The 23,037-nt window shown below is 39.2% G+C and overlaps 1 protein-coding gene across 2 annotated transcripts in view; it reads right to left on the minus strand.

The window, feature by feature from the left end:
* The window catches only part of TNPO3 (transportin 3), a 78,831-nt gene extending 56,546 nt beyond the window's left edge, over positions 1-22,285 (minus strand). The window contains exons 1-2 of one of the 2 annotated variants that reach the window (XM_036089327.2): positions 21,810-22,285; positions 9,635-9,795 (exon numbers count right to left, since the gene is read on the minus strand). Coding sequence is in view for 1 of the 2 variants with exons in the window: in XM_036089326.2 (XP_035945219.1) it covers positions 21,810-21,929 (120 nt within the window). In the remaining variant the exon portion in view is untranslated. The remainder of the gene's footprint in view (positions 1-9,634; positions 9,796-21,809) is intronic. The other variant, XM_036089326.2, reaches the window with a different exon arrangement.
* Between the last annotated feature and the right edge of the window lie 752 nt (positions 22,286-23,037).

The following is a 23,037-nucleotide window of genomic DNA, read 5'->3' on the forward strand; positions in this document are numbered from 1 at the left end:
TATATTTTTCTCAAACTGATACTTTATAATCTAGTTTATTGGCTTTTAAAAAATATATATTTTATTTATTTGAGAGAGAGAGAGAGAGCACAGAGGGAGAGGGAGAAGCAGACTCCCCTGCTGAGCAGGAAGCCCTATGCGGGACTCGATCCCGGGACCCTGAGATCATGACCTCAGCCGAAGGCAGGCGCTTAACAACTGAGCCACCCAGGTGCCCCTGGCTTTTGTTATTTTTTAAGTAAGCTCTATACCCAATGTGGGGTTTGAACTCATGACCCTGAGATCACAAGTCGCATGCTCTACCAATTGAGCCAGCCAGGCTCCCCTCCAACTGTTATTTTAAAAAAATAATAGCAAAAAGATTCTATGAAACCTTGGAATCTCCATAAATGCCCTCATAAAAACACAGCAGTTAAAGAGCAAAACTAAAGCACTATGGGCATTTACAACAAAACCAGGTATTATCTTGTTATGTCTAAGAACCCCAAAATATAAGTGGTTGGGGACAAACCAGTGACATCTGTAAGACCTATGTAGTTTCAGCTTCAGTAAAAGCAGAAGCAGAGAAAAATAACAGGGTATCTAATGGATATAAGGCAAGAGGAACACCAAAAGAACCAAAAAGTATTCAATGGAAAGAACAGAGAGACAATTTGAGGACTGAAAATAGAAGAGGTTTTGTCCGATCTGAAAGCAGGTGAGTAGAAGAGGTGAGTGGAAGAGGCCTACATAACATCTAAGGAGATGGTACAGTCTAGCTTCTATAAATTCTTGAAATGGAAGGACAGGACTCAAAACTGAAGATAGAATGCTGTGAACAGAATCAATATTATACAGGATAAGTAAAATAGAGACAAAAGAAGAAAAGGAGAAGGTAACAAAACTGGAAATCTTAGAAATCAAATCACATTTGTAAATACTATCAGAAAACAACAGAAAAGGGGGCGCCTGGGTGGCTCAGTCGTTAAGCGTCTGCCTTCGGCTCAGGTCATGATCCCAGGGTCCTGGGATCGAGCCCCGCATCGGGCTCCCTGCTCCGCGGGAAGCCTACTTCTCCCTCTCCCACTCCCCCTGCTTGTGTTCCCTCTCTCGCTGTGTCTCTCTCTGTCAAATAAATAAATAAAATCTTAAAAAAAAAAAAAAAAAAGAAAACAACAGAAAAGGAAGTTCTTTGAAGATGAAAATACTACCCTTAGCCATGCCTCCAAAAGTTCAGAAAGACTAATTTCATAAAAAAATAAGCAATTGAAGCCAAATGCCATATATAGATATAGGGGGAAAAAGAAAATAATGAGCAGAATAACATCTCTACAAGGAAAGCAGGCCAGAAAAACATTTTAAAAACTAGTCTACCAGAAAAACACAGAGATATTGGCTATCCATCTAAATAAATTGGACACGATAACATTAAACAATTGCTGAATCTAAAACAACAACAACAACAAAAAACCAGTCTAAAGTCCAAAGGACATAGAAGCCAACCTGAAAGAGCTCAATGGCCAAATATAAAAAACCTAGTGTAAGAAAATGGATTATGATAGTATTGGATTATAAACTCAAAAATAAAGCAAATGCCGTGAGTCCATACTGATGTGAACAATGACCAAGTAAGTGCGAAGTTATTTGTAAGGTATAAAACATCATTTTTACAGAAGAATGCTTAGTTAATAAAGGTAAGAAGGAATGAGAAAAATAGACAATTACTATTTCAACACCACAGTAATAATTGCTACAGGCAATGTTCATGAATAGGGGATAAAATTAGTGGGTGAGCTTTAAAAAGAAACAGGGGGGCGCCTGGGTGGCTCTGTTGTTAAGTGTCTGCCTTTGGCTCAGGTCATGATCCCAGGGTCCTGGGATCAAGCCCGCATCATCGCTCAGCAGGAAGCCTACTTCTCCCTCTCCCACTCCCCCTGCTTGTGATCCCTCACTCGCTGTGTTTCTCTCTGTCAAATAAATAAATAAATAAAATCTTAAAAAAAAAAAAAAACAAACAAACCTCAGAGTTCTCTACTGGAGAGACAATGTAAAGAAACCTAAGACTACATGGAAAGCAAGAGGAGCCCGGATAAGTCCAGCCTTCCAGCCATTTCTATCAGTGTCAGTCATGAAAATGAAGCCATCTTAGAACCTCCAGACCAGCCCATCCACCAAACTTCATGGAGCAGAATTAGAATCCACAGAGTCCTGCTCAAATATGTGACCTACAAAATTGTGAGATACAATGAAGTGATTCTTGTTTTTAAAAAATTTTTTTAAGTAGGCTCCATGCTCAATGTGGGGCTTGAACTCACAATCTTGAGATCAAGAGTCACATGCTCTACTGACTGAGCCAGCTGAGTACCCCCAAAACAATTTTTGTTTTAAGGTAATTTGTTTCACAGATCATGAGAACAACCAACCAAATATTATGTGCATCCTGACAAAAGAACAGGATACCACAATGACAAGAGGATCAAACTTGTGTCTCATCAAACCTTTGGATGCAGCTGGCAATTTGCAGGAAAAAGAACAAACTAAACCCAAAGCTAGCACAAGGAAGAAAATAATAAAAACTGGAGCAAAGATAAATAAAATAGAGAACAGAAAAACAAAAATTTGATTCTTTGAAAAGATAAAAAAAAAAAAAAACCCAAACCTTTAGCTATATTAACTAAGAAAGAAATGAAAGTGAGGACTTACTATCAATTTTACAGAATAAAAAAAGATTATAAGAAATACTATGAACAACAGTATACCAACAAATTGGATACTGTAGATGAAATGGGCAGACAGAAACATACAATGTACCAAGACTGAATCAAAAAGAAATAGAAAATCTAAATAGACTATATTGCTATAACTAGTAAAAATATTGAATCAAAACCTCCCAATAAAGAAAAGCCCAGGACCAGATGGCTTTACTGGTGTTTTCTACCAAACATTTAAAGACCAATTTTTTCTCAAACTCTTCCAAAAAACTGAAGAGGAGGAGAGAATGCTTCCTAATTTATTCTATGAAACCAAAACTACTCTGATACCAAAGCCAAAGACACAAGAAAACTTCAGACCAATTTAAATATTGATGAAAAAACCCCTCAATAACATGCTAGCAAACCGAATTCAACAGTACATTAAAGGATTATACACCATGACCAAGTCAGATTTATTCATGGAATGCAAGGGTGGTTCAACATAAAAAAATGTAAAAGTGTAATATACCATATGTTAAAAGAATGAAGGGGAAAAAAAGACTAACATTTCAATTGATGCAGAAAAAGCATTTGGCAAAATGTAACACCCTTTCATGACACTCAACAAACTAGGAAAAGAAGAAAACTATCTCAACATAAAAAAGACCATACATGAAAAACCCACAATGAACATCTTACTCAATGGTCACTGGCAGGTTTTCAAAACTCTGAAGATCAGCAACAAGACAAGGATGCCCACTTTTGCCACTTAAATTCAACACAGCATTGGAAGTTCTTATTGGAAGTTCCAGCCAAAGCAATTAAGCAAGAAAAAGAAAAGGCATTCAAATTGGACAGGAAGGGGTAAAATGATGGTTACTTACATATGACATGATCTTATATGTAGAAAACCCTAAAGATTCCCAAAAAACCTATTAGAATTAATAGATGAATTCAGGAAAGTTGCAAAATACAAAATCAACACCCCAAATCAGTTTTTATATATTAAACATGAACAGTTTTTATACATTAACAATGAACAATTTGAAAAGGAAATTAAGAAAACAATTGCATTTACAATAGCATCAAAAAAAGAACAGAATCTACTCAGGAATAAAGTAAGGAAGCAAAAAGACTTGTACACTGAAAACTACACAACATGGGGCACCTGGGTGGCTCAGATAGTTAAGTGTTAATCATCTGAGCCTCAAAAAATTAAAAATAAAATTACCGTGTAATCCAGCAATTCTGCTTCTGAGTATATGCCCAAAACAATGGAAAGTAGGGACTCAGATATTTATATACACCAACGTTCATAGCAGCGTATTTCAAAATAGCCAAAGGTTGAAAACACCTCAAATGCTAACTGAAAGATGAATGGATAAACAAAATGTGGTATACACATACAATGATTATTATTCAGCCTTAAGAAGTACCATTACATGCTATAACATGGATGAACCTTGAGGACATTTTACTAAGTGAAATAAACCAGACACAAAAGGACAAATACTGCATGATTCTACTAATATGAAGTACCGAGAGTAGTCAGATTCATAGAGACAAAGTTAGAATTTTGATTGCCAGGCACTGAAGGGAGAGGATAATGGGGAGAGTTACTGTTTGATGGGTACAGAGTTTCAGTTGAAGATGCAAAGTTCTGGAGATGCACTGTGGTAATAGTGGTACACTTGGGGCGCTTGGGTGGCTCAGTCGTTAAGCATCTGCCTTCAGCTCAGGCCGTGATCCCAGGGTTCTGGGATCGAGGCCCGCGTTGGGTTCCCTACTCTGAGGGAAGACTGCTTCTCCCTCTCCCACTCCCCCTGCTTGTGTTCCCTCTCTCGCTGTCTCTCTCTCCCTGTCATATAAAAAAAAAAAAAAAGTAATGGTGGTACATTAATGTGAATGTATTTAATGCCACTAAATGTACACTTTAAAATAGCTAAAATGGGGGTCCCTGGGTGGTGCAGTCAGTTGAGCAACTGATTCTTGGTTTCGGCTCAGGTCATCTCAAGGTCCTGGGATTGAGCCCCACATCAGGCTCCAAGCTCGGCGAGGAGTCTACTAAAGTTTCTCTCCACTTCTCCTTATGCCCCTCCCCATGCGCACATGCGCACGCTCTCTCCCTCTCAAATAAATAAATCTTTAAAAATAAATAAAATAGTTAAAAATGGTAAATTTTATGTTATGTGTATTTTATCACCAAATGAAAGAAAGAAACACAGTTTAGAATCTGCTCAATCTCTTCTTAGATTAAAGGGATTTGGTCCTATTATAAAGACCTGCCAGAAGCAAAAGAAATCATGTCACGAGGAAAACATTTATTATCCCTTCAACTTTTCATAATATATCCAGTATCAAACAAAAGCAAGACTAAGTAACAATAACAAAGGGAAAAGAAACAGACAACAGAAAATAATGTACCTAGATAATGGAATGAGGACTAAAACAACTATGATGTCTTAACTGAAGTGACAAAACTTAACATCACCAATAATGGAACAAATTTTTTTTTTTTTAAGATTTTATTTATTTGAGAGAGAGAGAGATAGAGAGAGCAGGAACACAAGCACGGGGAGAGGGAGAAGCAGGCTTCCCGCAGAGCAGGGAGCCCGAAGTGGGGCTCAATCCCAGGACCCTGGGATCATGACCTGAGCCGAAGGCAGATGCTTAACGACTGAGCCACCCAGGCGCCTGGAACAAATTTTTATACTACTCCTGATGTGTTTCACTGGAAACAACAAATTATCAACCATGTAGTATTCCTCCAAAAAATGTTTTACCTGAATGAAATCAGGAGAAAATGATGAGACAAATCCAAATAGCGGGGCATATTAAAAACAAACATGGGCCTAGATTTGTTTTTTAATGTCACTATCATAAAAGAAAAACAAAAATACCCTGAAGAACTAAAAAGACCAACTATAAGCAATGCATTTCCTTAAATGGATCCTGGATTAGGAAAAATAAAAAATAAAAGCTATCGGGAAATGTGAATATAGGCTGTGTATTAGATAATACCATTATGCCAAAGTTATATTTCTAGAGTAACAATGGTTTTAGTTTAGAAAAATGTCCTTGTTCTTACAAGAAATATGTCAGTGTTTAGGGGTACAGCATTAAAAGGTCTTCAATTTACTTCCAAAAGGTTAAAAAAAAATACACTCAGAGAAGGACAGAAAGAGAAAGACAGAGAGAAGCAAATGGAACACTGTCAAATTGAGAAGGGTTATCACTGTTCACGCTACAGTCCTTTCAAGTTATGAACTTTTCAAACAGTTGGGAAAAAATTAAGTAGCTGATTAATATATTTAAGGAATTAGAAGACAAACTGGAGAACGTCCATTAAGAAATGTAATCTATAAAAAAGAATCAAATGGAAATTCTAAAACTGAAAAATACAGTAACCAAAATTAATAACCAAATGGAAGGGTTAAAACTGCAAATTAGACAACTGAAGAAAAGATTACTATGCTAGAAACAAATCAAGAGAAAATAACAAGACCGAAGCACAAAATCAAAAGAGACAGAAGGGAAAGAATGGGAAGAATCCGAGTGACATGTGGGACACAGTGAAAAACTTTAACATACATATAACTGAAATCCTAGAAGGAAAAGAAAAAATGGGGCAGAAGCACTACAGATAATGGCTGAGAAATTTCCAAAGTGGTAAAACACACCACCCACAGACTTAAGAAGCTCTATAAACCCTAAGGACAGAAAAACCAGACCTAGGCACATCATAATAACACTGTCAAGAAGCCAAAGAGGAGGCGCGCCTGGGTGGTGCAGTCGGTTAAACGTCCCAACTCTTGGTTTCGGCTCAGGTAATGATCTCCAGGTCATGAGATCGAGCCCTGCATTGGGCTCAGCGCTCAGTGCAGAATCTGGTTAAGACTCTCTCTGTACCCTCATGTGCTCTCTCTCAAATAAATTAATAAATCTTAAAAAAAAAAAAAAAAAAAAAGGCCAAAGAGGAAAATCTAAAGGACAGAGAAAAGAGAAAAGAAGATATATTACCTTTAAAAGAACAACAATTAGATTGATAGCTGGCTTGTCAACATTAACAACAGGAACCAGTATCTTCAAAGTACTGAAGGAAAATAACTACCAATCAGTTATTTTATACCAACAAAAAACCCTTCCAAAATGTAACAAAATAAGACATTTAAGACCCTAAAGAAAGGGGTGCATGGCTGACTCAGTTGGTAGACCACCTGGTTTTTCATCCTGGGGTTATGAGTTCAAGCCACACACTGGGTCTAGTGCTTGCTTGCTTATTTGCTTGTTTGCTGCTTTGCTTACTTACTTACTAACTAAATAAGATAAATAAACAAAAAAATTTTTAAATAATAGTAAAAGAGAAGAAGACAGTTTATAACCAACATACCCAAAAAGAAGAAAATACTAAAGGGTGTTCTTCATGGAACAGGAAAATAATTCTGGATGGAAACATGTAAATAGGAAGAAATGAAGAGTAATGGAAAGGTTAAGGATGTGAGTAAATCTTTATGGACGCTGATTATATAAAGTAATATCATCTTGTGGGGTTTAAAACATATGAATAAAAATACCTGAGAGGAGAGACGCCTGGGTGGCTCAACTGGTTAAGTGTCTGCCTTTGGCTCAGGTCATGATCCCAGGGTCCTGGCTGGGATCGAGTCCCACATCAGGCTCCCTGCTCAGTGGGGAACCTGCTTCTCCCTCTGCCTGCCGCTCCCCCTGCTTGTGTGTGTGGGCGTGCCCACGCTCTCTCTCTCTGACAGTAAATAAAATCTTTAAAAAAAAAAAATACCTGAGAGGAGTTCTACATCTATCTAAGATGTAGCAAGTCAGAAAGAACACTGCTTTTGAGTTAACAATAAACAAAAACAAATAAATGACAAAATAACTTCTTAAAATGCATCAGAAAGCTCAGGTCCCAGGGCAACCAAGTAGACTGAAATCTAAAGACAGACCTCCAAGGAGACAGGAGGCAAGTACTGGTTCATCTGTGGCATAACAAATGAGGAAAAGACACAGGGCACAACATAACCAATTAATAAAAATACCGCTAAAATTATGAACAAACTGATAAAGTCTGAGTATGGACTAGCATGAACATGTAAAACCTCTGGGATTCATAGACACAAGGGGAGTTCACAACCACCTACAGGCTCTTCTCCACAAACCTCCCCCAAATACTCAGGACAAAGATCGGAGATAGGGCAAAAGACCAGAGAAAAACTCCTTTGGGTAGGATGATCCTGGACAGGAACCCTCAAGGGCACAGAAGGCACAACAAGCTGACTAGATCCTCTCCCTTACTGAACAAAAGCCTCAAGCTGTGTGGGGGCAGCAAATCTTGTCACCCTCACGGCACAGGTGAAGACCTATTGCTGTTACAGACCAACAGAAGGGCAAATAAAAGTATCCTGCACAAGACCTGCCAGATGCAAGGCAAAGCAAGAATGCCATAGGTGAGATCAGGGTCACTGAGAAAGCCCCACCACTGAGAACACCCCACCACTGAGAACAGCAGCCCTGGAGCTGAGACTATGGTAGACTGGGGCAACAGAGAACATTCCTGTCCTCCACTCCCCCACACAAATAACCACTAAACACATCATATTCAAACTCCTGAAACACAGAGATAACAAGAAAAATTGGAGGCAGGAATCTTTTTATATTGGCTCTATGACAGCTCAACCGTAGAACTTTGTACTATAATTACTCAGGGCTTCATTCATCTTTTCTAATAGACTGTGAGCTCTTCAAAGGTAAAGCTCTTCAAAGGTAAAGAACAATTTTAACTACTGTCTACATCTCACAAAATCCTTTGGCCATAAGAATTACTTAAATAAAGTATTTATTAAATTACTAAATATGAAGCAAAATGACAAGATACTATCATCTCCTAAGTCTGTAACACCTCTTTGCTTTCCCAATCATGAAAAGCTCATCCTTCTACTACATAGCTAAATACTTAAGGATTGGGAATCAGCTCTAAGAACAGAATCCAAAATGTACTGCGAAAGGGCAAGAGAGAATAAGCAAATCAGTTCTTTACAGATAAAGAAAACAAAGGCCGAGAGGATGAGACATTTTTCATTCAGAATCCTCATTTGTAGAACCTCACATGCCTTGCACAGATGGAGCCTTGGTTCTGTTTTATTTTAAATATAGATTTTGTTTTAGCAATGAGAAGAAGCTCAATAATTTCCTAGCTAAAATCTGAAGATTTAGATTTTTCAGAAAAATTTCAGTGAAGAGAACCTTAAAATCTCCCTAAAACAGGAATCTTCTGGAATGAGCTTACTTTAAAATATTACCAGTATTTCTGAAATAGGAAAAAAGAGAACAGCACTTAACTCCAAGCAACTAAATCACCTATAAAACTTGTATCTTTTAATGCTCATTATGTAATTATCTAGGTTTTTGTTGTTTTGTAACTAAACTAAAAGCTGAATTTCCTAGGACACTTCTAGGAGAAACTGGTCTTCAGAAAATTCCCAAACAGGTAGAACCAAAGGGAAAGAGCTGTCCTCTCATTTTAACCATCCTTATTTATCTTGATGCTACCTCACCCACTGGTCTAATGTGCCTCTCTTTTCAAATACTTGTCTTTTAGAGTAAGAATAAAATACAGAGTGATCTCTAAAGAAACCTGGCAAACTTAAATATCACAGCTGCTAAGCAGACTGTCAATGAAAACTTACTTGGGATGATACTGTCAGTACTATATATTAAGGGGTCATAATTTAACACTTTATTTTGAATTCTAGGACGGTTTAAGAATTGTTGACATCCAAAAACAAATAATCTTGTTTTGGTCACTGAATCATAAAGAAAATGCAACCAAATCCTGATACCCTAGACACTACAGTATATTGCTCATTGTACTTGCCCTCTGCTGAGTTGCAGACAGAAGGAAGATAAGGAAGGAAAAGGGATTCTTGACAAGGAGAGAATAAAGCACTTACACTTCATAGGACTTTCTAGCCACAGATGCCAGGTGCTACCCACTGAAATCCAGGCTTGGACTAAGCTCCACATTTCTGAAAGGACCATCTCAACCGAAGCCTGGGGCTCAGAGTCAGCAGGAGGAAGCTGCAGCTCCCACCAGCAGCACATTTCAAAGAGGCTGCAACAAGAGAACATTTTCCATTTAAGCATCTAATTCCAATCTTCCATTTCACAAAGCAGTAGCAGAACAGGCCTTTACATCAGTCTTTTCAAAAGATATTTCCATGACTATGTGATGAATATGAAGCAGGCTATGGCCCAGCAATCCTTTCACTAACATACTCTAAGTCTTTCATTATACTTCACAGCAGATCCTAAAAGTACTTGCCCTTTCTTTTTCTTTAATGGTGCTCTGTTGCTCCAAGACTCACTTCTACACCAACAGTTCTAAAACTGCCGAATCAACCTAAAATCACTGAGCAGGCAGGCTGTCAACAAAGCAAGCACACACCCAGACAGGAGCCTAAGGATTCATTAGCTGCCAAGAATTGGAAGCGGATTAAAGCTGCTAGTTAATCCTACAAAAAACTGCTCAAATTAAGCAGAATTACTTAAAATACTTCACTGAGGACAGAAGAGCTCTGGCAAATAGAAAATGAGGTTCTGGAAATACAAATATTTCAGTGAAATTTGAAAAGTAACATAAAAGTATCAGGTTGCTGTACATTTTTAAGCATTTCAATTAATGAATGATATATTTATTAAATAAAGACTTTTAAAGATTTACAGTATATTGGGGGAAGAGACTAAGACAGAGTAGAGTAAAAAGAATAAAACAAAACCCCCCGAAAAACTATCAGTCCAAGAACAAAAGCTTTAGACATATACCCTATAACAATGTGGTAAAGAGCTAGAAAACGAGAATTTCCCAGATCAAGAAAAAAAATCATTCCCATGAGAGAGATTAAAAAAAGAGTAAGTCTAATTTACCTGAAACAGAGAAAGTAACTTTTTAATTTGGTCAACTATCTTAAGTCTTTGTATCTAATCTTTCATGAGAATTTTACAAATTTAGGACAAACTGCTAGTTCTGTCACGAGTTACTTTCTGATGGTTTTCTTAGGGAAAGAAAATGGTTTGAAGGAATATTAAGAAAAACATAAACTATGGAGCCTAAAAGATAACCATTACTATCTAAAAATGATATTTTTCAAAATAACTTGTTTTGTAAGATGGCCTGAAATACAGAAACCATGATGAAATGAACTTAGCTAAAACTTTCACCACAGCAGTGATAAGTAAACAACGCCCATCTCCAAAAGCAAAGTGTAAATGAAAAACAGTCATAAAAAGCCCCTAGCAGGCTCCCATACCCACAGAATACTCTTGTGTGCATTAAATAACTTTTCTAGAAGCAAAAAGGCTCCTTTATAGAGACAAATTCAGCCAACTTAAACATTTTCACAGCCATCTCCATAATAATTGAATAAATAATTAAAAGGGAGATACTATTTCCCTTACAGGAGGGTAGAGATTCCTAGCTAAAAATAATTCTTTAAAAGATCATTAAGCGGGGCGCCTGGGTGGCTCAGTTGGTTAAGCGACTGCCTTCGGCTCAGGTCATGATACTGGAGTCCCGGGATCGAGTCCCGCATCGGGCTCCCTGCTCGGCAGGGAGTCTGCTTCTCCCTCTGACCCTCCTCCCTCTCATGCTCTCTGTCTCTCATTCTCTCTCTCTCAAATAAATAAATAAAAATCTTTAAAAATAAAATAAAATAAAATAAAAGATCATTAAGCTATTCAAAGTCCACGAGAAATTTCCAAACACTCTTCAAGTCAACTTTCAGACTGCAGCACCCACATGCACTGTTCTATCTTGATTCCAATGAAAGCAATCAGTAAGACCAAATGACAGCACTGAATCCTGGGGCCGCCTCAGTTTCTGATGAGATCCCCACGTTTCTGGGACAAGCATTTTCGAACAATCCTAAGTCCTAATGAACTCTGTCAAATGAAATTTGGCTCAAATTTATGACTGTCAGTCACGCATAATATGGTACTGAGAAATCCTGCCAAAATATTTTCATGACAAGTGTAAAAAATCCCTATCCAAATTTAAAATCCTCAATAACCTAAGTAGGTGAACGTGAACCTCAAGAATGGCCCTGAAAAAAGATAAATAAATCTGGATCCATAAAATCAACTTTGTTTGGGAGTGACTGAAGCATGCATTCCTTGGTAATCACTTTGCTTGCTGTGGGCCTTACTAATTATACTAGGCAGTCCTATTTTAAAAGCAGAAAATGCCAACCTTGAAACCATTTGAAACAAAGCCAAGGTAAGTACTTCCTAAAAGCCAAAAATATAGAAAACGTATTTCCTTTAATCACTGGTCTCTATTCCTGCCCATCTGAGCCAAGTTTTACAACTCATACAAACCAGAAGAATGAGAATATTCTCAGACATATTAAGCATATGTTAACACTGTGCTGAAGATTCAAGTTTTCAGTCTTACAGGAATGTTAAATGTCTAGCTTAAAGTGTTGTAAAAAAAAAAAAAAAAGGCATCGAAGTGTTAGAAAACTCTGAAACCTTATGTAAAAAACATGTATATTTTCAGGTCTAATTCTAAGTACTTTCTTCTGTTCTGGGGCCATTTAAATAGTGTTATACATGGCTGAAACAGAAAATACAAGAAAACAATGAATACAGAGGAAAAATTGAAAAGAACTGTGCTATGGGCTTGAGAAAAAATAAGTAAAATACATAATGAAAACTCCATTAACAGAAAATTTCTCACCAAAAGAAAAAAACCACGTGTTTCATAATATTGTCATTTTGGAAACTCTACCAGAAAGGAAAATTAAGTCAGTATTTTTAAGGACTTCTGCACGCCAAACACTCCAATATTTTGCCCTTTAGCAGCACTATGAACTTCCAGTAACAAGAAATAAAGCTCCTATCTGAGACTTCAGCTGTACAGCAGTAAAACACTCTCTGGTAGTTACTTCAGTACCAGGGTACAAGCTAGAAAAATACAAGAGAGGTAATCTGAGCAATCTCAACTTCCTATGAATTAAATTTGTTTTCAAGTTCAACAGAGCTTAAAATTCTATAAAATCTGGAAAACAGTATGGCAGTTCCTTAAAACAAAAAAAAAACAAGCAGCATTACCATATAACCAGCAATTCCCTTTCTGGATACTCAGAAGAATTGAAAGCAGGGCCTCCAAAAGGTATTTGTATACCCATGCTCATAACAGCATTATCTGCAATAGCCAAAAGGTAGAAGCAACCCAAGTGTTCATTGATAGATGAGTGGATAAACAAAATGCGGTACATACGTTATTATTCAGCCTTAAAAGAGGATGAAATTCTGACAAATGATACACCATAGATGAACCCCGAGGACATTATGCTATGTGAATAAGCCAGTCACAAAAGTTCAAATACAGTATGATTCCATTTATATGAGGTACCTAGAGTAGTGAAATTCACAGAGATAGAAACCAGGTTGCTAGGGGCTGGGGGATGGGGAGGGAAAAATAGGGAGTTAACTATGTTTAATAGGCAGAGTTTCAGTTTTACAAGATGAAAAAGTTTGGAGATGAATGGTGATAATGGATGCACAACAACATAAATGTACTTAAACCCATTAATCTGTACACTTTAAAATGGTTAAATGGTGAATTTTATGTTATGTACATTTTACTGCAATTTTAAAAAAGGAATGATCGTGAATGAACCTTAAAAACATTATGCTAAGTGAAATAAACAAGACACAAAAGTACAAATAGTATATGATTCTATTTATACAAGGTATCTGGAATAGTCAAATTCATAGAGACAAAAAGTCGAATGGTGCTGCCAGGGGCTGGAGAGAAGAGGGAATGGAGAGTTATTATTTAATAGGTACAGAGTTTTAGTCTGGGAAGATGAAAAAGTTCTAGAGACCAGCGGGGATGATGGCTGCACAACGACATGAATGTACCTAATGCCACTGAACTGTATACCTAAAAATGGTTATTTATGTTATGAATATTTTACCACAATAAAAAAAAATCTATGCAATCTATTTTCCATTTTCTTTATAGACATCAGTGCAATCAACATAAAAAAAAAATGAACTATCTGGAAAGCTTTGGAAGAAAACTGTGTTATAATTAGAAAATGCAGCACTGCCCTGATAATTTTATATCCTGAATCGCACTACCAACTCTGGTCCAAGGCCTGGGAAGACAAGAAATAAACTAATCCAAACATGGATGAATGCCACTGGCTAAGAGACTGCCATGCCAACATAAATACCATCACAAATTCTCATTCATAGTTTCCAACACACCAAAGACATGAAATGTCTGTATTTGCACTGTCCAAGACTTGGAATGTGGCAAATAAGGAACTGATTTTAACTTTTATTTAATTTTAATTAATTTAAGTAGCCACAATAGCCATCTGGCTAATGGCTACCATATTAGATGACACAGCCAGATTGCTAAACTCTGGAATACAGGTCTCTGGTTTTTATCATTTACGTGTTTCCAGTTTCCAGCAATGCAAGGCATACAGTAGTCCTGTTCATTGAATTAACTGATCCACAAAATTTGTAGATGAATATTTTCTCTTTTCTAGAAAGCTCTCCTTTCAAAAGCATGTCATGTTTTAAGAGTCACTTAACTGGAGGATGAAAGCATAAGCATAAAAAAAGCCCAGATTTTCAGATATGTCAAGTCAATAACTGCAATTGCTAAAAGAAAAACCAAAGACCCTAGATTTTTTTTTAACTAGGCTAAAGAATCAAGAAATTCCAGAGAGGAAAATTATTAAGAAAGAAATCTGAAGCTGAAATTCCATGATCCATGACTTTCCTGATAGGATATTTAGAAGAAAATTCCCAAGGATATGTGACAAACCAAACATGACGTCAACTTAGTCCATCAGAGCATGATTTCATTTGATTACTTTTTATGATTTCATCATTCCGTTTCAGTTTCCAGACTGAACTATAAAATTTTTGAGCTAACCTCTGACCCACAGATTGTCTCTATAAAAGTAGTCTCCTTATAATCTAAATTATAAACTTAGAAGAAATGCGTAGCATAATTCATTAGCTGTATAAAGAGACGGTCTTTCCTTCTATTGCTTGCTTTCTACACCGTCTACTCATTTGGGTTACCAGAAGTGGACAAAGTGTTCAGAACAGTTCACTGATAGGCTTCCTTTAAGATCTGTCTCAAAATAACTTGCTTTATTTTAAAACACTTTGGGTATCAGTGATATCTGCCTATCACATAAATCAAAACCATGGCTGTAGGTTGTTTCCAAGAATTCTGTCAGGAAAAAAAAAGTTTAGAGTAATGAATATAGATTCTTTGGCAAATGGTTGTTTTATATAAATACTACAGAAAGAGAAAAGATGCTAACTCATAGCATGGACTAAACCTTATACACCTTTAAACCAAATCTATTGTCACCAGGTCATTAGAATTCTACTAAATGGCTTTAAGATTAGTAAAGTGAGAGTTAAGAGGGAAGTGATACGTTTTTTCAAAATGTGTATTCTTCTGGGGTGCCTGGGTGGCTCAGTTGTTAAGCGTCTGCCTTCAGCTCTGGTCATGATCCCAGGGTCCTGGGGATAGGGCCCCACATCAGGCTCCCTGCTCCCTCCCCCACTCCCCGTGCTTGTGTTCCCTTTCTCGCTGTGTCTCTGTCAAAGAAATAAATAAAATATATTAAAAAAAAATGTGTATTCTTCAAAATGGTTTTCAAACAAACTAGGCAAATTCTTTCCTTAACAACAAACTTGAAATTAAAACACTATATGCCTGTTACTACACTAGAACAGACTTTTAGTCTGTACTTAGTGACTACCTCGAGAAAGCCTCATTGAGTCAAAAAGTTCCTCTCCTTTCCTGTACGCAAGTCTTTTAAAGAATAAAATGAGGGCAATATAAATTTATCTCACAAAGGTTGTGGTTTTTTTCAAAGATTTTATTTATTTATTTGAGAAAGAGCAAGAGAGAGCACAAGTGGAAGGGGGAGGGAGAAGCAGACTCCCTGCTGGGCTGATACCAGGACCCTGAGATCATGACCTGAACTGAAGGCAGACTCTTAACTGATTGAACACCCAGGTGCCCCTCACAAAGGTTGTTTAAAAAAAAAAAAAGGGGGGGGGGATGGAGGGGCACCTGGGTGGTTCAGTTGGTTAAGCAACTCCCTTCGGCTCAAGTCACGATCCCAGGATCGAGCCCTGCATCGGGCTCCCTGCCTGCTTCTCCCTCTCCCTCTGCCACTCCCACTGCTTGTGCGCTCCTGCTCTCTGTCAAATAAATAAAATCTTTAAAAAATAAATAAATAAGGATGGAAAGACTCAAAACAGAACATCATAGGAGGCTGAATAATATTATTTTCAATTACCCATGGGTATGGTAGAGAGAGGCAGCAAAAATAAATGAAATCCATAGGTAAAGACAAATTTGAGACATCCAAATATCCCTTCGGAGGTGCCTACAAGCAGCTATTCATTCAACACACATTTTTGTTTTTAAAGATTTTATTTATTTATTTCTGCGAGAGAGAGAGAGCAGGAGCAAGGGAAGGAACAGAGGGAGAGGGACAAGCAGACTCCACACTGAGCGTGGAGCCTGATGTGGGTCCCTGAGATCATGACCTGAGCAGAAACCAAGAGTCAAACGCTTAACCTACTAAGCCGCCACCCAGGTGCCCCTCAACACACATTTTTAAGAACCTTTGTGTCAGGCACCTTGATCACTGCTTTCTTAATAACCATTAAATTATTCCCTCAACTGTATCATATAAACAAATAAAATGATTCTACAGTCTAATAGGGGGAACAAAACAGATTTTCAAAAAGGTAAAAAAAAATTACAAATGCAATTATATAAAGTGCTCTAGGTGTTCAGTGGAGGCAGAATGATTTTCATTTGAAGAGAATCAGTTAAGACTTCAAGGAGAGGGGCGCCTGGGTGGCTCAGTCATTAAGCGTCTGCCTTCGGCTCAGGTCATGATCCCAGGGTCCTGGGATCGAGCCCCGCATCGGGCTCCCTGCTCAGTGGGAAGCCTGCTTCTCCCTCTTCCACTCCCCCTGCTTGTGTTCCCTCTCTCGCTGTGTCTCTCTCTGTCAAATAAATAAATAAAATCTTAAAAAAAAAAAAAAAAAAAAAAGACTTCAAGGAGAAAGAATTTAGGCTGGGCTTTGAAAAGATTGGTTAGTTTCTTCATTTGAAGACAAGATAGGGAAAGAGTAAAACCACAGAGGTATGAAAGAATTAAAGAAATAACAAAATTGGACAGAGAAAGCATTCTCTACCACCTCCCTTCTCCCTCCCCACCATAACCATTTGCTTACTATGGGAAATACTACAGCTGTATGAATGCTGATGGGAAAGACGCAGTAAAGAGGGAGTCTGTAGATGCAAGTGAGAGACAGGATAACCAAAAGATCAAGGTTCCTAAGAATTCAGAAAATGGATGCAGAGCACCTAGACCTGACAGGAGAAGGGAGAAGCAGTTGGCTACACCTATGCTGAAGTTATACCAAATCAGAGGTGAAGGGCTGATGGTACAGCATATTTAAGAAAATTACTAGAATGATAGACCTTGTAATCCAAATTAGAGAGAAGTAAAGACAAGACCTAATGAAGAAACAATAGGAGCCAGTCAACTGAATAAGGTTTTGATGAAATTCAAGAACTAATTCAGGGATTTGTTTAACATGATTGAACTGATTGAATACATTTGTTTGCCCATAGGTCCCTTCCAAAAATCTAAAATCAGAGTAAAGAGATTTTTTAAAATGGGGGAGGGGTGTTCCACAAGGACAAAAAGAATGGAAACATGACTGATGTTAACAAAACTGTGAAAACTAGAATGCTTATGGAGGAGTTAACTGTCTTAGCAGGTCTAAAAAAGTTGAAACTTTTTCAGAGGAAGGACAGGATGAGAAAGGGGAAGCCAAGGGGGCAAAATGATTCATGTTGCAAAATCTCAGTGAATTTAAAGTACCAAGTACAAGAATTAAAAGGTACACTTGAAGGCAGATGCACAGGTGGAACAAAAAACAAAGGAGTGGGTTCAAAATCTGTAAGAAGCAGTTAGACTGAGATCTTCCCCGTGACTCAGTGGCCAGGCTACTATCCTCCCACCATCACAGAAAACTCAAGATTTACTTTGGAAAGACTGATACAGAGGGACTCTGCACTCTTAGCCAATAGACTCACCTAAGGACAAGAATATCATACTGAAAATAGATTAAATGAAAGCCTACATACTGGGGCACCCGGGTGGCTCAGTCGGTTAAGCATCTACCTTTGGCTCCAGTCGTGATCCCAGGGTTCTGGGATTGAGTCCCGCATGGGGCTCCCTGCTCCGTGGGGAGCCTGCTTCTCCCTCTGCCTCTGCCTCTCTTTCTCTCTCTCATGAATAAATAAATAAAATCTTTAAAAATAAATAAATAAAGCCTACATACATAGTGGTAAGATCCATTCCCTGGTTCATTCTCCCACCTGCACTGGCAGCCCCATTTATATGCAGAGGATTGCTCTCAGGATAAAAGTGGTCCAAGAAAAAAAGACCAACAGAAATATAAGAGAGAAGGGGTAAAGGTTCCCTTCTCAATTAGCCATCAAATAAGGGAGTAATCCAAGAAAAGATCATGGGATCCAGGATTCAATGCATCTAACACAAGAAAGAGAATGTAATTCCCTAGGAGGGTTTAAATAGAGATCCCAGGACAATAATTATGCAACAGACCTGGAGAATAACAAGGTCAGATCGAGCAGGAAGATAGAGCCCTCTAGGGAGAGGTTTTCTTCTACCAAAAAAGGAAACATTACCAATCTGAACATACTAAGAGGATATTTACATACTCACAGAGGGTTTTGAACAAATTATTACAGATATACAGAAAATGAAGCAAATGTGAAAGAAAGAAAAAGGTAATGACTACCACCAGAAAAAAAAAAAGTTGCACAAAAAAGGAAAAATTACCATGTTATACATGCTATGTGGTTCACAATGTGTGTTGTGTATATGTAACAAAAACTGATATAACTATGTTTAGAGAGATGCAACAGAAGAGAAGATGGAGGGAGCCCAAATCTTCATCTTTCACAGAAGAAAGTCTAAACATAACTGCTCTTTACATCCTAGGACTTTTTCTTGTAAAATCTCCATTTTATAACTTTTTAAAGTTTTAAAAGTTTATTTTAAAATATTTTAAGTTTTAAAAATACAACTACGTGGGGTGCCTGGGTGGCTCAGTCATTAAGCGTCTGCCTTCAGCTCAGGTCATGATCCCAGGGTCCTGGGATCGAGCCCCGCATCAGGCTCCCTGTTCCGCGGGAGGCCTGCTTCTCCCTCTCGCACTCTCCCTGCTTGTGTTCCCTCTCTCGCTGTGTCTCTCTCTGTCAAATAAATAAAATCTTAAAAAAAAAAAAAACAAACTACATTTTTGGGGGGTGGTTGATTTTTGTTTTTGTTTTTTTATTGAGAGAGGGAGCATGTGAGCAAGAGGTCGGGGAGCTAGGAGAGAGAGAATCTTAAGCAGGCTCCCTGCCCAGTGCAGAGCCCCACGCAGGGGCAGGATCTCACGATCCTGAGATCATGACCTGAGCCAAAATCAAGAGTTGGACGCTTAACCGACTGAGCCACCCAAGTGCCCCATAACTTTTTCATTTTGATAGAAATTAAAATTATAGATTTCAAAAAATTTCAAATATTATAGATTTCAAAAAACGCCTACTATATAAGGTTACTTGAATCCCTAAGCAGCAAACTAGAAGAGTGGGTTGTGATCAGAGCAGATATCTGAGTTAGTGATGTGGGGGGCTGGTGACTTTTTTTTAAAGTAGGCTCCACACCCAGTGTAGAGCCCAATGTGGAGCCCAACATGAGTTTTAAACTCACCACCCTGAGATAAAGACCTGAGCTTAACCAACTGAGCCAGCCAGGCACTCCCCCCCTTTTATTTTAAGTAAGCTCTATACCAACATGGGTCTTGAACTCATGATTGCAAGATCAAGAGCCACATACTCTACCAACTGAGCCAGCCAGGCACCCCAGGCTGGTGACTTTTTAATAATGACAAGATTCAGGTTGTGACTGTGTGACCATGTAGCTGAGTTAGTGACTTGAGTTGGTGGCTTTTTAGTAATGAAAAGATCCAAGATGTGACAGTGTGATCACGAGGCTGAGAAAAGGAGGTAAGGGAATTAAGGGGCTGAAATGTCAGCTGAGTTGTGAATCCTGATGCTGAAGTTGCCTAAAAATGATGTGTTTTTAGGTCCACTTTTCCACCCTTCCCTACTGCTTTTTGCCCCACTATGCTGACCTATATGGACTATATCAACAGGTTCCGGTGTCCCCTAGCTTCTGTTTGGGTTTGCCCAAATAAGAATCCCAGGAGTTTAGGGGAATAAGGTCAATATATTTATTCCTCCAGCCCATCTCCTCTCAAGGCAGCCAACTCCACACTTTCCTTCGGAGTTCAAGTAACTACTCCCTCTCCTATTCCTTCCTGCCTATGGATGTTAATCAGTCTGGCTACGGGTTACTTCATTATCTCTTGTGGTACCACATTATACCAGCACCTTTATAAACAATACTTTTATAAAATAAGCCCTCCTTGAATTATTCTATTACAAGTGTGCCATCTGTTCCTGTTGGGACCCTTACTGTAAATAGTAATAATGATGATAATGTAAGGTTGTAACAGAGAGTAGTGGAAAGTAAGAAGAGTGACTACCATTTAAATAACAATTACTAACATATCTCAAACTCTGGGTTCTAAGAACTTTTCTAAGCTTTTTGCAGATATTAACTCATTTAGTCATCACAAATATATTATGTGGCAAGCTGAGATTTTTGTCTGGTTCATTTGCATATACCAAAGCCTAGCACAGTTGCTGGTACAGGGTAAGCACACAAATATTTATTTTAAAATACACACAACAAAAAGCAAGTTTAGTAGGGAAGAGATGACTTTTAGTATGATGTATCAGATTTATAACTCCCCCAAAACTAAACACTAAATAAGAGCACATGTGAATGATTTTCTTGTGTAGCCTACAGTGAGTCTTATTCCTTTATCTTTTCCCATGAGTTTATCCAGAACTTGGGACCCCCAAGTTTTTAAATGTAATATCTAAAGCCAAAGTTGCAAAATTTTAAATATTTATTATGCACCTGCAGCCCAGAGTCTCATTTAGAAGGGCAGAGCACCTTTAAGTATCAGTTATTAGTTTTAAAAAAGAAAGGGGAAGGAGTAAACTTTAAAAATATGCTTGGGAATATAAAATGCAAAAATAAGAAAGTCAGCAAGATCACCAAGTATACACACACATAGAAATAAAGCACAGAAAAAGTGAGTATGAAATTTAGAGGGAAGTTAAGACACGTGAATCAAAGAATGCAGAAATACAATAGGTCTAACAGGTTGAAATTAAACCCCTAACTGGATGTTCACACAGTCATATGGAATAATCAAGGCAGCTATGGATACCAGTATCTTATAAAGAACCTAAAGTCAAGGAAAAAAACAAGGTTAGGGAACAAATATGCAGCAAGATGTGAACTAACTGCAAGGATTTTCAACTGGTATTTTTCTCTTTACATCACGTTGTACTCCAAAACACGGTGGAAATTCGCGTGTAAAAGAATCTAGAAACCTGAGAAGTTTCGAGAATAATAGATTCAAACTATCACTGTTACTTAATGAAAAATCAGTAAGGCACACTGAGGTGCAAGGCTACGACTGGGATGGAATTGCCAGACGCGAACACTGGGACACCGAGAGGAGACGGATAAAGCATCCGTAAGTGGAAGATGAAGAGAGACTGGGACTGGATTTGAAGGAAGACTAAACGCGAAAGCAGGGCCTAAGAAGCAAGTAGCAAGCGTAAAACTTAAACAGGACCAGATCGATACCACAAGCGAGTACAGGACCTACAAATCTGATTGTACGGGGTGGGGAAAGGGCCAGTTCGCGACCGACCAGCTGCGACTAGTTTCCGAAAAGCGGCATAAATGTAGCCTCGCAGCCCCACCCCGCGGCAGCAGCTCCTCCCTAAGGAGCATCTCACGAGGCCAACCGCCCGGCTCAGGATCCAGCTCGAGCCTAGGTCCCACCCCGCCCTTGCCCCGCGGCGCAGAACGGCCTCTCTGGGCCCCTCACCGAACGCTGCAGCTCTCCAAGCCAAAACGAGGCGCGCTCCTTTCCGCTGGGATCTGGGTCGTGGTAAAGCGCCTGCACTGCTTGGTATACGAGCTGCAAAGTCGGCTTTGCCCCTTCCATGGTGGTGGCAGTGGTAGCGACAGCGACGGCTCTGGCTGTTCTCCCGAGGCTTCTCCGGTTGCTCCGCCTTCAAGCTTCCTCACTGTGTCGGCCACGGCCGCTCCCTGACTGGCGCCATCTCCTCTTTGGCCGTTACCAGGGCAGAGGGGTTCCCGTGGAAGTTGCCCCCTCGGAAACAGAGGTTAGATTGTATTCGGGTTCCCGGCTTTTTTTCCTATCCTCCCACTAGACTCCAGACTTCTGAGTTCAGACGCCGATACTCGCTTCTTCACCCACTGAATTGCCTTCAGAAATCTGTCCCCGCACCACACAAACCACGCAGTGTACTTAAGCGGCGTTAACCCGGACCGGAAGTCGCAGCACCGGTACCTTTGGCACACTTCCGCCCGGTGTAGCGCAAACGGCCTTCTTCCCGGCACGCCTCCTCCTGTCTCCCCGCCCCCTCCCGGAAGTGGCCCGGCCGAGCCAGGAGCTGGGAAGAGGTAGTCGGTTGTGGTTCTCTCCGTTCCTTGCGTACGACTGGAGCAATAGGACCAGTGTGTTCCATACCTGAGCTGCTCTTCTCTCCTTGGCAGTGGGTCCAAGGTCTTTCCCACCCCCTTCGGACTTCTCCATTCCTATCCAGGGAATCCTTTCTGACGCCCGTGGACAAGGCGCCTCAATTCAACCGTCCGTGCAGTGTCCACCGTACTGGAAATGCCAAGATGACTGAAGACAGGGTTTCTGTACTGACTTTGGTGGATGAGACAGACACGTAATGTACGAGTAATGTACAAAACTGAAATCTGTGCCACACTGAGATGAACCCAAAATGCCTACAATCTCTGCTCAGCCCCTTGTCTACTAAGTTCTTAGCCCAACAAGGTATTTTATTCTATTGCTCAGGACACTCTGAACTCCATGGTATTTACATACATCTTTAGGATCATTTCCACATTGAGGGGCGCCTGGGTGGCTCAGTCATTAAGCGTCTGCCTTCGGCTGGGGTCATGGTCCCAGGGTCCTGGGATCGAGCCCCGCACTGGGCTCCCTGCTGGGCGGGAAGCCTGCTTCTCTCTCTCCCACTCCCCCTGCTTGTGTTCCCTCTCTCACTCTCTCTCTCTGTCAA

Source organism: Halichoerus grypus, chromosome 12 (genome assembly GCF_964656455.1).
Source record: "Halichoerus grypus chromosome 12, mHalGry1.hap1.1, whole genome shotgun sequence".
Lineage (NCBI taxonomy): Eukaryota > Metazoa > Chordata > Mammalia > Carnivora > Phocidae > Halichoerus > Halichoerus grypus.